General features: G+C 46.1%; 1 protein-coding gene across 2 annotated transcripts in view; it reads right to left on the bottom strand.

The window, feature by feature from the left end:
• The window catches only part of LOC126537086 (cytochrome P450 2A7-like), a 65,750-nt gene that overhangs the window by 6,557 nt on the left and 43,436 nt on the right, over positions 1-15,757 (bottom strand). For both annotated transcript variants that reach the window (XM_050184230.3, XM_055073698.2), the window contains exon 7: positions 12,129-12,387. In XM_050184230.3, coding sequence (XP_050040187.2) covers positions 12,129-12,387 — 259 coding nt within the window. The remainder of the gene's footprint in view (positions 1-12,128; positions 12,388-15,757) is intronic.

Raw genomic sequence — 15,757 nt, 5'->3', positions numbered from 1 at the left:
TATTATGAAAACAGTGCGCGCCAACCAAGAAATGAAGGTGTGTTCTTTTCCATTCTGTAACCGAAACCATGCCTACCGTGTGCAGACCGGCCTTAGTTCACACGGGCTCCCCTGTGCTTCTGAATCTGGCCGGCCAATTATTGACACCGCTCATCGCGCGCTGTATTACTGCAGAAAATGAAGTGGCTTTTGCGAAGAGTAAGTTGTTCTTTTTTCTGCTCTCTCGAGTGGGCGAGGGGCCCTTGCACGCACAAGCACCATTCGAGTCCTTAGAGCGCGCATTATCTTTCGACGCGTCGCGTGCGTCTGGTTGATCATGGCACATTCGCGGCCCCTATCATCAACTCATTTTATCCACTTTAACAGCCCTTTGATCGAGCTATCTTACAGCTCTTTGTTTTGTTGAGCTAGATGCCCGGATGCCAGATAAACAATGTTTAGAAAATTGTACCGCGAAAATTTTTGGAGATCGAAAGCTGGCAAAACGTGTTTCCTCGGAGCTTCGCAGTTACCTGGATTGGGATGTGCGTTGGTGTGGCAAACCGCATGAAACATGGAGACACCTGATTGTTAACGCCTGAGTGATAGCTGAAGAGAGTTCAAGGCTAGACATAAAATAATTACACGTTACATGTATACGTTACGTAGCGACAATGTTCAGACTTGACTGGCCTCCAATTTACATTGTGGGCAGAGCTGCGGGAGCGCCTCTAGGCCCGTCGCAGTTAGATATTGCGGTTATAGATAGAGATAGATGCAAATGAGAGAAATGCAGGGATGTTAACCAGAGTTAAAGCCGCCGGTTTGCTACCCTGCACCAGGGGAAGGGAAAGAGGAAGCAAATACGGAAAGAAGAACGGGGACAGAAAGAAAGGCGTGAAAGGAATTGAAAGGGGGCGACGGGATGGGATCACTATAGTCTTTCTAATAGGCCACTGCCACGTAAAGAGGTCAACAAAGCCTTGACCGACTTTCGGTGGGACGACAGTTCATGTCGGCATTCCAACACTGTCTGTTCTCAAAGTGGCCTGTCGTCAAGGCATGTCAACACGGCCGCTAGTGACAGCTTGTGCGTGCTGTATCGAGGACAATGGCAAAGTACGTGTTCTATAGTCTCCTCGCCTCCGCAGTGACTGATAGCCGCGCTCTCATCCATACCGACTCGGAAGGAGAAACATCCTGTGAAAGCGATACCAAGCCACAGTCGGCAAAGTACTGCTGTCTCGAGTCGAGAGAGTCTAGATGGGGGTCAAAGTCGAAGGGAAGGATCCAGTTGGTGTAGACGTGTGTGCTTCAAGCTTGGTGTGTTCCATAAAGATCTTGTGGCTTCATTTGCAAGCACACAAATTTTAATTGCTGCGTCTGTTCTTGAGAATGGAATGCAGCCTTGCAAGCCCTCCTCACGTGCAGATCGTGCTGCTGCATCTTGATGTTCCTTGCCCATCACGCCACAGTGGCTTGGAATCCACTGTAGCGTGATGTCGCTTCCTTGATCGACGAAGTGGTGAAGCAGGAGTCTGATTTCTAGAACTAGTTGTTCGTGGGGTCCGCGGCGTAAGACAGAAAGCAAGCAATGAAGAGCAGCGTTGGAGTCACTGAACACGCTCCATTTCTTGGGCAGTTCATCAGAAATTACGCGAAGTGCACAACCAATCACAGCGAGTTCCGCGGCAGTCGATGTAGTCTGGTGAGATATTAGAATCTTTACGGTGGAGGTTTTCGCAGAAACGATCACCGATCCTGCAGACCCATTCACCGTGGTTGAAGCGTCAGTATATAGATGATGATGCTCGTGGTATGCGTTGTGCAGGAAGAGCAGTGAAAGCTGCTTGAGTGCTGGAGATGAGAGTTCTGCTTTTGTTCGTATTCTTTGTACCATTAGTCGAAATTTTGCTTCAGCCAAGCACCATGGGGGAAACGGAACTTTCGCTGGAGCTGTTTATCCTAATGTAAGGTGTGCACGATTGGACAGGACGGTCTGACAAAAGGAGGCACGTGGTCGATCCTCTGGCGGAAGGCTAGATGATGGACAGGGGCTCGAGCAAGGTGTCTTACCTGTGCTCCGAGTGCTTCCATGACTATATGGGTCTTGGCTGGGAAATCGCAATTGTTTCAGCTGCTGACGAGCACTGGGGCAATCCAAGACCCACTCTAAGTGCCTGGGCCTGGACGCTTTCCAGTGTATGGATATTATTTCTGCAGATGTTGGTCAGCACAGGCAAGCTGTATCGCAAATATCCAAGAAAGACCGTCCTGTACATTTATTTGCATCATTGCATGTACTGACCCAGCCTTTTCCTCCAAGAAACTTGAACACATTAGAAACATCCGTCAGGCGTTTCTATAGGTAGGCTAGATGAGGACTCCAGCAGAGGTCACGAGCAATGATTACGCCTGAGAATCGGTGCGTCCTGGTGTAAGGTTTGCTTTGACCGTCGATTGAGACATCGTATGATCTCATTGGCTTTCGGCTAAACGCTACCAATTCGCATTTTTCTGGCGAGATCTTGAGACCTTGTTCATTTAGGTACGTCGATGTTGACGTCGCAGCTTCTTGAAGCCTTGCGCGTGCCTGCGGCCATGTCACACCAGATGTCCAGACGCAGATGTCATTGGCATACATTGATACGTTAACCGTGTTCGGAAGTTGTTGCACGAGACCAATGAGTACAAGGTTGAAGAGTGTTGGACTCAAGACACCGCCTTGCGGAGCTCCATGGTGCGTGTAACATTGCGAGGTTGGGACAGCTTCAGTGTTATTAAATAGAGTCCGCCGATATACATAACTGCGTCTCCAACGATATAATTGACCGCCTAGGCCCACCGATTCCAATGCTTCAAGTATGGCGTCAGGAAGAACGTTGTCATAGGCTCCCTTTATATCTAAGAACATTGTGACAGATAATCTCTTACACTCTTTTTGATGTTGAACACAGGTTACCAGATCGATAACGTTGTCGATAGAACATCGGTGACGACAAAAGCCAGCCATGGCATCTGGGTAGATTTCGTAATGTTCGAGGTACCACTCAAGTCTGGGGAGGATCATTCGCTCCATTACCTTTCCAACGCAGCCTGCCAACGCAATTGGTCGATATGAAGTAATCTCTAAGGTAGACTTGCCAGGCTAAAGAAGCGGTGCCAGGTGGCTGATCTTCCAGTCTTGAGAAACTTTGCCGTCCTGCCAGGACTCGTTATAGATATTAAGGAGTGCACTTCGTGCCCATTCGCCGAGGTGACATAGCATACGGTAAGATATGTCACCCGGACCAGGCGACGACGACCAATTACATTGGGTGAGCGCCGCGTCAAGCTCTTGCATTGTGAGAGGCAGACTCATGCGTGAATCTTGTGAATCTAGAATATGGTTCAATGTAAGCGAACCTGTGCACGTTGGCTGGCCTGCAATCGTAGAACGGAAGTCTTCTGCCACGTAAATGTCTTGTCGGCGCTGGAACAGTGCTAGGGCCTTAAACGGAAAGCCCTGTTCCGGAAAAGAACGTAGACCTCGCACATTTCTCCATAGTTGAGATATATCGGTTGGCGGGGATCTAGCGACGTACAAAATTTTGACCACCATTGTGCCTCTAGTTTATCCATGCGGCGTTATATCTTCTTTTGCATTCACCGGGCTGTTCTTAGACCCTGAATTGACTTAGTGCGTCGGTATCTTCTTTCAGCACGACGGCAAATCGCATGAAACCGCTCCAATTCCAGGTCGAATTCAGAGTACCTTGGAAAACACGGGAGTGTGCGCGTGGCCGTCTTTGCCGTTTCGTTGATATCTTGTTGAAGTCCATAAGAGAGGTCTTTGTGTCCAAGCGCCCTCAATCTAAGATTTAAAAATGGTCCAACCTATACTTCGTATCGTGGTGGACGTATACGTGTTAGACATTCCCTTGATATTGAGGTAAGTGGGGATGTGGTCGCTTCCATGCGTTTTAGTGTCCAAGAACCACTTAACATGTGCGGCGAGGCGGCCGGAGACGAAAGTAAAAACGAGGCAGCTGCTGTACGTTATTCCCCGCAGAAAAGTTGGAATCGCGTCATTCAGCAGGTACAGACCATTGTTGGAAACTAATGAAGCTAGCCTTCGGCCCGTCACGTTAACTTTTGAGCTTCCTCAAATGGTGTGGTGTACGTTGAAGTCCCTGTGATAATCCATGGAGCAGGTTGTGTTATTAAGTTGTCTTCTAGTCTTTTGGTGTCAAATCGACTTGATGTGAACAGATACGCCCACAAGAGTGCAAAGGTGACTTTTCTATTTTCAACAATCATGCACAAATACTGATTGTCGTCCATGACGACAATCAGTATGTGTGCATGATTGTTAAAATTGTGTGTGTGCGTGATTGTTTAAGGCTGGATGACGTAAGTGAGCTCACGGCGAATAAACACGACGACCTTGCTACTTTTGCGGTTGCTTGATGAAAATATTGTCTAGTAGCCGGATAGCCTTATTGGATGTGATAATCTTGGTTCACAGATGACAATGATTGGAAATCGGTTAGGGATAACAAACTGACGAAAATGGGCGAAGCGAGATCTTAGCCCTCTCGCGTTCCACTGAATGATCGATGCTTTCTTCACTACGGCTATATCGAAGCTAACAGCTTAGTGACGACACCCTATCAAGTTTCCCAACACCTCTAGAGAAAGTGCGAAAACTTGCCACTCGTCATCAACAGAGCGTTCGCCGTGCATTCTGCAACACTATCCAACATACCAGCATGGTGCCGGACGATAGACGGTGCTGTGATTGCAAAATAGCTGCGCCCTCAATAAAACGGCCTATAAACGAGGACATCATTTGATAGGGCTGTTCAAACTACGCTGCGGGTCACCGCCCAATGCTAGCGGAGGCGGTTACGTAAATTTGTAGTCAGGAGGTTGGAGTAAAGCCAGAATTGAATAGTTTGTAGACCACAGGCAAGAAGCTGGCGCTTTGGCTAGCTTTAGCGCGTACGTCCGTTGTAATCACTCTCCCAATATTTTATTGCGAAAGCAATACTGCTCGCACTTTCGGCGCATCGGTGGTCGTGGCGCCTCCTTACACAGCTGTGCATCACGTGACCGTGTGGCGTCACGCCAGACCGAGAGGCGGGGCCCCAGCTCGCGGCATCGATGGTGGAGGCGAAGCCTTGCGCGCCGCTGCTGCGGCGCTACGGAGAGAGGGCGCTCGCTGATGTCCACATGTCCACATGTCCATACCATCAGCCGAACCAAGGCACAGCCAAGGGTATTGCTTTCGAAATCTTCCAGGCTTAACCAAGCTAAGCCTTCAGCCAATTTTTTTGTTCTGATAATGGCCGGCCGTCCAGCGTCTTCAATGCATGCAGTAGCTTCGTCTCCCCACTATAACGAAGCGGATGCATACATTATGGGTGATACTTTCATCCCAGCCGCAAGTGTCAGGTAGAGCTGTCGGTCCATGGAATAATAAACAAGCTTGACTTGGTCAAGCTTGTTTATTAAAACATACCTATATTCCATCTCACAAGTCGTTTGCATTACTCTTGAAGTTATGAGCGATACACAGACAACATTTTTGCAGAGTGGAAATATAGTTCCGGGCGTAACTGTCTGATTATTGGCGGGATTAGAGAGTTTTATTCTTGGTTGGTACATGGTGCGATACAGCGATATGTGACACGCTAGGGAATTTGCGGGACACCGCGAATTACTGCGGCGGTGAGCTGAAGATGCGGCGTGGATGAACACATCTCGAGGGGCATTCGCCATTCTTATTGGCTAAATGGTCCTGCAGCTTCCACCGTGCTGAAAACGACTTGTGAAATGAGGTATAGACAGGAAACTGAGTAAAAACTTCTATAAATTTAATCTGCCGTCTCTCTTTCCACAGGAAGAACAGAAAAGAAAAGTGAAGATGGGGTCACGAGCTGCGAGTCTGATATTTTACTCTCATGACATCGAAGCCGGAATACACCACAATTTCCTGGTTATGCATAGTAAAAAATGACATGAAAGTAAGCATCGCAGGAACTGTGAGCGAGAAAGAAGCATTAAACCCGCGATAGGATGACAGCTGTGAACTTGTAAATTATTTTGTTTATTTTCATGCGGGCGCTAGCACTGTTAACCTATTCACATCGTAACGTTCACTTTATCCTTTCTTTTTTCGAGTGTTCTTTCGCAAGGCGAGTTGTATAGTAGTGATGAAGATACATACGCACGCACGCACAGGTATAGACAGAGGCAGTCTGTAGCGGTTATTCTGTGACAACGCGAGTATTACATAATGACTAAAAAAGTTTCACTGTCTCAGCTGCACCGTGGGCTCTGAAAAAGGTCGTAGCGAACAGCTGTTATGTTCAGTCCGGTTTTAAACAGGCTGTTGTGGAGAGACGGACGTAGAAAATAGCACGGCTACTCTATTTATTTTTGTCTTGCAGCAAAATAAAATGATAAAGGATTTACGATGCAGGTTATGCAGACAAGAGGGAAGTCAACAGGAAGGTGAAAGCTTGAAGAGTTCAGTTCAAAAGTATAGCCGCACTAAGAATGTCGCCGTAGCCAGCTTTTCGACAAGCAACGCGACCCCCGCGATTAAATATCGAACTCGCGACTTCTTGTTCACCATCAGAACGCATTGTCGGTTAGCCACCATGCCGGCTCTGGAAAGAAGGCATTTACGCTGTCTCAAGTTTATTAAGGTTGATATTCATTAATACGGGATCAGTACAAGGCCAAGACAGTGCGGGCCTTGAGCGAGTGGCTATACCCTCCTGCAGCTAACGCACGCGGCGCTCTTGCTTTCGAACATAGTCGTAGAGGCTGGCGTGCAGTGTCGATACGAGTATATATGTAGACGTTCTTTCGTTGCCTTCACCCCACTCAAACCTTGGGCCATCCAGTGTGATCAAGGATGTATTCACCTAGTCAGTCATGTACAATATTCCAAAATCCAGATGTCCAAAGGGCGCCAATAATTCTTGTATATGGATTGTTGTCGTACACGTAGCGGGTGAAAATCCGCCCTCAACATGCCATCTAGGAGGCTCTAGTAAAATGGCACGTGCACCTATATTTGCACTGCCCGTCGAACTTCCCGGTCACCCGAATATGATGGATTGGATGCTTGCGCTTCTTGGCATACAAGTAAAAACAGAAACAAAGACAGAGAGAAAAGCCACAGCGCTCCAGTTAGAGCCCTGTGGTGTGGCGCGGTGACAAGTAGAGCGCTGTGGTGTTCAGCTATCTCTATGCCAGGATGCGTTATAGCACGAGAGCAAGTGTTTCATAGTGCTTGAGTGGATGTTGTTTCAAAATGTTTCTTCCATGGCTTCTGCACACGTTGTAATACGACTGGAATTCTTCTTCAAGTCTACTTCAAGCACTTCGAGTCTTTCTATGGCCTCTTACGCCGACCCAGTGACCCAAGTTGACTGCTAGCTTCGGCCACTAGGGTACACGTGCTTGTGGTCGTGATGCTCTCGCAGTCGTTCCATCATCGTCATCCCAGCTTCGTCATCCGACTGTCGTCATGCCGTGGTCCTCTCGCTGTTGTCATGCCCCCGTTATCATTTCCCAAACGTAATCCAATCCGTCGTCGTGCTGTCGTCACCGTGCATTCGTCGTCATCCCATCGTCCCCATGCCTTTGTTGTCACGCTGTTGTCGTTATACAGCAGTCGTCGTTTCTGAATCATCGTCCAGTTGTTTTCATGTCGTTGTCGTCGTGCAGCCTTCGTCATTCCGTCAACGTCATTCATGCTCCACCATTCCATCGTGGTCCCTGCGTTGTCGTCGTACAGTCGTCGTCGTGCCGTCATGATCATGACGATCACAGGCGAGCGAGTGTCATAGCGAAGTGGACTGATCTCGGAGGCAGTGTTGTCACATATAGCCGAAGCAATGTAAATATCTGAATGACCGCTAAAAATTCAAAATAAAGGTGTCTTCAGCAATATGGTCTGTCACTACATTGATTAAATGCTAATTGCATTAGCGTCGATAGTCATCATAACATGGTTTCTGAAGAATTTTTTTTGCCTTGGAAGGAAGGAAGGAAGGAAAAAGTAGAGAAGGAAAGGCAGGGAGGTTAACCAGTTTAGCGTAACCGGCTTGCTACCCTACACATGGGAGAGGGATGGGGGCGATGAAAGATGGGGAAGGGAGAGAGAGAGAGAGAGCACATAGCACAGCACACAAACATCGTCCGGTAGAGTCTATCAATCTGGCATTGTACGTGATAACACTGTCAGAGCCGCTTGTCCAATCCCGTCTCTTTCAAAAACTGAAGTAGTCCCTTCGTCGCCTTCACCTGCGATGTCTTCTGTCGGCGGCATGTGAAAATCGTGTCGAGGGACAATGGTCTAGTGTCAAGGTGCGCGAGAACGGATGCCAGGGACTGTCGCTGAACATTTTTCGCACTACCATTCGCGTAAGAAACATTGCTTGAGGGATCGTAAAATTATGTTTAGATCCGAATGAGATTAACTTGACCCGCGTTAATGTTTAAAATGTAATTCCTGGTTCATGCATTTTTTTTGTAGCAATGGGGTGGGGAGGCTGCCTAAATCGAACGTGCATTGATAAAGAAGCCGCTGGAGAAGAGTTCAACATTCGCCGTGGTATAATAGCTTTACGTAGTAGTGAACGAAATTGCCCGCAAGTTCTAGGCAAAGAGGATTACACGCGCTCTGACGTAATTGATTTTCAAAAGATGAAGCGCCAACAGTGACAATACACTAAGAAGTAACAAAGACAGGACAAGGTGCAAAGACGGAGATAAAAACAGGATAAACACAGATAAAGACAAGAAGCGCCTTGTCCTGTCTTTGTTCCTTCTTAGTGTGCTGTCACTGTTGGCACTTCATCTTTTGAAAGCTATGCACCAACTAGTCCGACAACGAGTTTTACTGCAATAAGGTTTTGAACCTGCTTTAGATATCCGTATTGCCATCTTGTAGCGTTCTGTTTTTATCGCACGACCAGGCTTTACTTTGACAAATATCGTATAAGCTGCAGGGATTCAGATCTCACAGACTCGCGGTGGTTATCCACCGACTCTTTGAATGGTAGGGAAAGGACCTGAAGCGCTAGTCACGAAAAACTGATCTTCATTTTTCTTCGTACGATCTCTGGTATGCGGCAGACAACCAAATGCTAAATTATAGCAAGGTTTAGTGCATATAGTAGACGCGGTATCAATGCAAAAAGACACAAAAGGAGCGAAATGCATAATTGAATGAACCTAATATTTAGTTAATCTTGTCCCTCCACCTGCTAGGAATGTTGAAAAAGTATAAATGTAGAGATGGAGAGCTAAACGAAAATCACTAAGAACAAAAATCTGTAGCGCTAGTTGGCGTTTGTACGTCTGTGTTTTTGTGTGACCGTATTTTTTATCTCTTTTCTGTAGTTGTGTTTTAGGAGTTCACTCGAACAACGATAGTTGACAAAGGCATATCCTACGGCTACTGTTCCTTACCATTGTGTTGAAATGACAGAAATACAGTGATTGTTTGTTGTTGTTCATTCCGCTAAATTGCGTTTAGTATAAAAATTTACCCGAAACACGAACGCGCACTGCTTCCTTTACGTATGGTGTTCATTCTCACTAAAGACACTTCATCAGGATCAGAACGAAACTTAAACGAAGCTAATCCGATGACTCGCTACGGCGAGGTGTCACACATTTTCAGGCGTTCTGATATTTCTGAATAAAAAAGATCGAACGATGGAACGAATGATTGAATGAATTAATCCAATATATGTTTAGCGGCTCCTCATCGGAGGTCTACAAGGAGCCCAAATTGGCTGAAACATTTTGTGGGCGTTGCGTCTGGGCCTTTTAGCTAAGATCAGTTTTGGTATCTGTTCCTATGAGGACATTCGTACAATACCTTTATCTTTTTTTGGTGATTCTACATAAGGTATGCAAGTCGTCATACAAACCACGGATATAGTCACACATAAATGAAAAGGCGTGGGTATAGGAAAGCGTTTGCTAAATAAAGCCTTAGACAGATTTCGGACAGGCGCAAGGCAGGCCCCCTAACGGTTCTGAATGTTGTTAGAATTTCCTTACACGACTGCAGTGTCTTCTAACGTAAATAAAATTTGAGGATTTATGTGACCACTTTTCTAAAAAGCTTTGTTTCACATAGAACAAGTCATTCGTTACAGTAGCTGATAATGACGGTGGGAACTGAACCTTGCATATACTCTAAGGAATCATTTCAGCCATTGATATTTGTGAAATAGTGCATACCGTGCATTACGGAGCCGAACAGTAAAAGACAGCATGGTAAAGTTTCACGCGGTGATACGTTTAAGGGACACGCCCGAACGGAACTTGCCACGGTCAACTAAAGTGAGCTGGGATACATGCACGCAGACCATCTAGCGTGAAGTTGAGGTTGGAGGCAAAGGGACGACCAGCCCTCAGAAGATGGATTGTGGGGATTCAGATGGGCGTCGACCAAACAACCCTGCGGGAAGCGGGCGTGACATGTGATGCATGAGAGGACTGTTGTTAGTCGGCAGCTGCGTTGTTATGATCCTTCGGTGTAAACGGTACTCTTCCATCAGCCGTCAAGGGAGAGACTTGTGCGAGGCGTTAATTGTTGACCTACGATGTAGCAGAGACATCATATATCAAGAACGAGCGTGTCGCAGCGATAGCATAGATTGTAGCTAATAAATAAGTCGAAGAGAAGGAGACAGAAGCTGGTCAATGATTTTTGTTGCCTTCTTGGTTCTTACGCTAGCGTAGGTCAATTGGCCAGTGCACCGGTGTGCCACTTTTCTTATGGGCGACTCCAAGCACTCAAGTACTTGCGCGAGAAACTGATTCTGGAGGAGATACAAACATGCAGCTGAAGAGCACTTGTCAGATGAAACAAAGAAATAGGAAAGCTGTTGCTATGTCCGCAAGTGTTTCAATGGCCAGAAATAGCCGGAGCGATAAATGCGGCTCCGAGGAAAGCGCGACAATAGACATGCCACTTCACGACCTTTATCCATGAGCAACACGTTAAGGAAAACAAGTGCCGGTACATCGAGCAAAGAGAAAGGCTCACAGTTGACACAAGCTGATAAGGTTGCTTCACACAGCAAGAGATTCTCGCCATGGTTGAAACCCTACTGAGTGGGCGTTATTTTTGAAGCTTGAGGCTGTTCCACTTGCAACAGGGGCCTACGCCTCATGAAAGAATGGCAGCAATGCATTCACTGCATCTGGCATATAAAGTAGCGAATGCTGGCAGCCGGTCACAGGTGGAGCACATCTCATCAACCACCTACACCATCCCTCTCCCCCTTCTGTTATTTTAGCATGCGAAGTGATTCCGCATGCAAGCACCCGTACCAGACGACAGAATGGCGGTCATGTAGCCCCTGCCAACCCTCCCACCTTTCTATACAGGTGCACAACCAGAGGCAACTCCGACGTCTATACCAGTTTGCGATAAAGCCCTTAGGGCACTTCATAAGCGAGCGTTCCTGTTTGCGGATTGTGAGTAGTACACAGTGCGCTGAAAGCATTGAGAGGATACATTATTGTAGGCTTTCCACAGGATTAGAGCTCTAGCCCGGATGCAGACCTTCAAGGTGGCGCAACAATGATAGCGTACGTTCGCATAGTGCTTTCTATGCTTTTCACACAAGACGTACGTTGCCTAGCATAACTTAGGGTGTCTGCGTTAGGTTATGCCGATGAGTAGAGAGGTAAGTGACTGAGTAGTTGAAAAGTAGGCAGCTCAATGAATAAGAAAGAAAGAAATTGAGCTGAAACTGAGCGGTTGATATATTGAAAAGATGAGAATGTAAACAAAAAGATACTAAGGAAGTGAAAGCGTACATAGATCATGGAGTCAGCGGTGGGTCGAGAAAGAAGTTGGCAATTTCCTAAATATCTAAGAGCGTTATTGTGGCATCCGAAAACAAGGATAAATGAATGAATGAATAAATAAATAAAGAGATAAATAAATAAATAAATAAATAAATAAATAAATAAATAAATAAATAAATAAATAAATCGTTAAATAATTAAATCAGAACCAGAAAGAATGTACAGTCGCTAGGTGGTACTCGCGGATTGTAAACGATACCTAAAGCTTTGAGTTTCTTCGCAGCTGAAAATGTGAGAGCATCTCCACGTACCCTCTAGGCACACCGAGAGGCGACACGGTCTTCCAGCGGTACATCTCCCAGATGCAGGCCATCGTGTACGGCATCTTGTTCCTGTCCTCCCACGTGGGCTGCCTCTCCTTGCCCACCACTTCGTCGATTTCTCGCTGCACCCTCGCCTGCACCGTGTCCGGATTGTTGGCGAAGTTGAGCATGTGCCAGTGGATGGTCACGGCCACCGTGTTTGAGCCGGCGATGAAGAAACTGAGCACGTTGCCAAGGAGAAACCGCTCTGCGTCAGAAGACAAGCAACGCAGCGTACACAGATGGTGAAGCGAGCAAGTTGGAAGTGAAGCTTTGTAAGCTGCGCGCAACGTGACGAAGTAGACTTGAAGAAGAATAGAGTACGAACGCTGTCTGTGACCAGAAAGTTTGTTAAAAGAAACGAACCTTCTAATATGGATACGGCAGCCTTGGAATAGCAGCAGCAAACAAAACCTTGTAGTGTCTGGCTGCGCTGCTAACATGGCACACACAGGCACACGACGCGTAAACAAGATGCGGACGTGGCCATTGCACACGAGCAACTGCTTATTCATTCCGCTGACGCTCGTTATGTGCGTGTATATACATTTTACACACCAGATTGTTGACATACCAGATGACGCACCAAATAAAAAAATAGGTTTCCTATGAGGGATAATACAATTCGAAATATCGAGCTAAATTACTCGATGCGGCGCCCATTATTTCTACGAGAAATCAAAATGCTATGTTGAATGAGTAACGTAATTGGACTTGATTACCCTGTATAAATAGTTACGTTACCGCAAATGTTTAAATTTGCGATTTGTGGCCGGCGAGTTCGCGAGGCGCATCCACTTGTAACGAATTCACAGAACTGCATCAGTTTCGAGATGTTAATTTCCATGGGTACGACAAGATGCACTGGCGTTCCAGCTACTTTTGTGCTCCAAAACATAAAGCAGCATTTTCATAAAAAACGTTGATCGGACAACAGTGCATTTTTACGGCAGAGTTTCATAGCGCATATCTCGGAACCGGTGCATCCACAGAATTAATGCTAAGTCGATATGCTTTGCATACTCGCTACCGACAACTCGTGGAATGCAATGTGTGCTTTTAAGGTACGTTATTAAAAAGCGAATATTATAATTGTTGTTCAAGCAATTAAGCATTTTGATGTGTTGTAAAAGTAAAGGCCGCCTCAATGGCCAATTTCTCTAAATAACTACGAATATGCTATTTGCTACAGACAATCATTAAAAATTTGGTGCAGCTTAAAAAACATATGACGCCCATATATTTTAATAACGCGTGTACTAAATCACAACCATAAAATATAGGGTGACACAGTAATCTGCATGAAATCGATAATGAATCGGTTCCAAACGACACACGAAACACCTGCCTTAAACCTTTGATGTGACACAAAACTCTTAACGTGACATAAAAAAAAAACAAAAAAACTCGTGAACCATCAATGCAAGCCATTTTTTCTCTAGTCGTTTCATTTTAGCCCGTGTGGTTGCATGTCGTGTTCTGAAAACGTACTGGTAATACGAAACATCGCGATAAGCGGGGCGGAAAATAGCTGAGGCATTTCGCATTGTAAAACTTCAGGGCATGTGCATCAATCAAGGTTAGTTAATGCTGCCAACAGAAGGAGTGACTTTTATTGATGGTCTATGCATTTTTTATTCGTCTGGCCTCAGGATTTTTTATAGTTGTTACAAAGCTGGCCGTATTCATATTAGCACGTTTTTCTGAATAAGCTTTTAGTGGATAGACAGGATTGTTCCTGTATTCTTCCTTAGTCGTTTTTGTCCGTTTGCGCACTGCTGACAACGAAACACAACGAAGTACCACAAACTTTTTTCAACACAACTGATTTTTATTTAGTTCACCATCTACTCAAAGGGACAACTTGTCCATCGCACGACAGTGTAGAACGAAGCTACGAAGAAGACACTTTTTTTCAGGAAGAAAGCTTCGCAGCCAAAACTACATTCGTTCTTGTTCGGAAATTTAACCCGAAACCGACTCCTCTTGGAGGTGGTCGCTCTACCATCTCAGCTTACTAGGAGGCTAGCCGATCGCAGAACAAGGCAGAAATAATAGACAACCGATGAACAGGGACACAGTAGCTTCAGGCTACATTCGGATGGATGATGAATACGGATTTCCGCATCTGATTTGTCGTATTCAGTGTCCCTGGGCTTCCACTTGTCAATTAATTCTGCAACGGTCTGCGATCTGCTAGCCTTCTGGCTCAGATGGTAGAGCAACCACCTCGAAAAGGCGTTTGTTCCGGATTCGAACACCGGATCAGGGACCTTATAGTGTAAAACTGTTCCAATTTGTCTTCCTTCCAATCTCCTGACGTCAACATTACGTAGCCACCGACGCAAGCATCGGGCGGTAACCCGCAGCGTGGTTTGAAGAGCCTAATCAAACGCACTCCTCGTTAATAGAAGGTCACCTTTTTCTGCTTTACAAGCGAATAGGATTACTTTCATTAAGCGGTCTTTCGTATATAATTGGCTTACGAGGCGAGGAGCACGCTCAAGTGGGGCGGGTTCCGGTGGGGCCGTGCCAGCTTAGTGAAAGCAGATAACCAATAAGGAGGGTGGGGCCGGCATCTGCGATTGGCCCGATTCCCCATCCTTAGCTTGCGGCGGCTGGTTGAAGATCCCAGCGACGTCCAACGGAAGATTAAAAATGACAGCAGGACGGATCCTTAGCAAAGAAGAGTTGGCAGAGCGAGGTCGCAACCGTGCCGAAAGGTCTCAATAACGTCCTACTGGCACGCAAAATTTTATGAATCCATGCTCTCAGGGAACTCTGAGTAGCCAGTGCAAAAGCGATGGGCGGGCACCCATCTTATATTCCTTTCTGAACGGGGCAGTTTCCGGCTGCCGCCATAAAAGTAAAAAAAAAAAAACAGTTTTGTTCAGTTTTGTACTGCATATTAATGCGTCTTTAACGCTTACGCGTTAAAGACGCATTAATAACGTTTAACGCGTAAGCGTTAAAGGCGCATTAATATGCCGGGTGAGTTTTAGCGGTTTTGTGATGTCGCGTGATAGACAGGCCAAGTGGACGCAGCCCGAAAACGTTTCAAGAACAGCAGAGGGATAATGGTGAAAAAGGGATCGAATCAGAAATAATTATTTTTCTTTCATTCGGTGTAATCATGCATAGTGTCCATATATCATATAAGATAGAGCGTTTTCGCGGTTTTCGTGATATCGCGTGACAAACAGGTGAAGGAAGGATGGCCTGAAAATTTGTTGACCATCGTGGATGGCTGAGTACAGAGTTGGAATAGAAAAGCTTGCACTAGCCTTACGTTATGGCGCCCCAGGGAATATTTTTCGTCGATACCGAAGTCTTTTTTCTGAGTAACATGTATTCATTTTCTGTTAAAAAATAAAATAAATTGCAGGGTTTTCGTGCCAAAACCACGATTCGATTATACGGCGCGCGGTATTGGGGGACTACGGAAATTTTGAACACCTGGGGATCTTAACACTGGCGTTTTCGCATTTCGCCCTCATCAAAATGCCGCCGCCGTGGCCAGGATTCGATCCCGCGACCTCGTGCTTAGCAGCGCAACACTATAGCCGTTAAGCCACAGC

This window comes from Dermacentor andersoni, chromosome 4 (genome assembly GCF_023375885.2).
Source record: "Dermacentor andersoni chromosome 4, qqDerAnde1_hic_scaffold, whole genome shotgun sequence".
In the NCBI taxonomy this organism is placed as follows: domain Eukaryota; kingdom Metazoa; phylum Arthropoda; class Arachnida; order Ixodida; family Ixodidae; genus Dermacentor; species Dermacentor andersoni.
The sequence above is the reverse complement of the archived record's forward strand: the minus strand, read 5'-3'. Positions and strand labels throughout refer to the sequence as shown.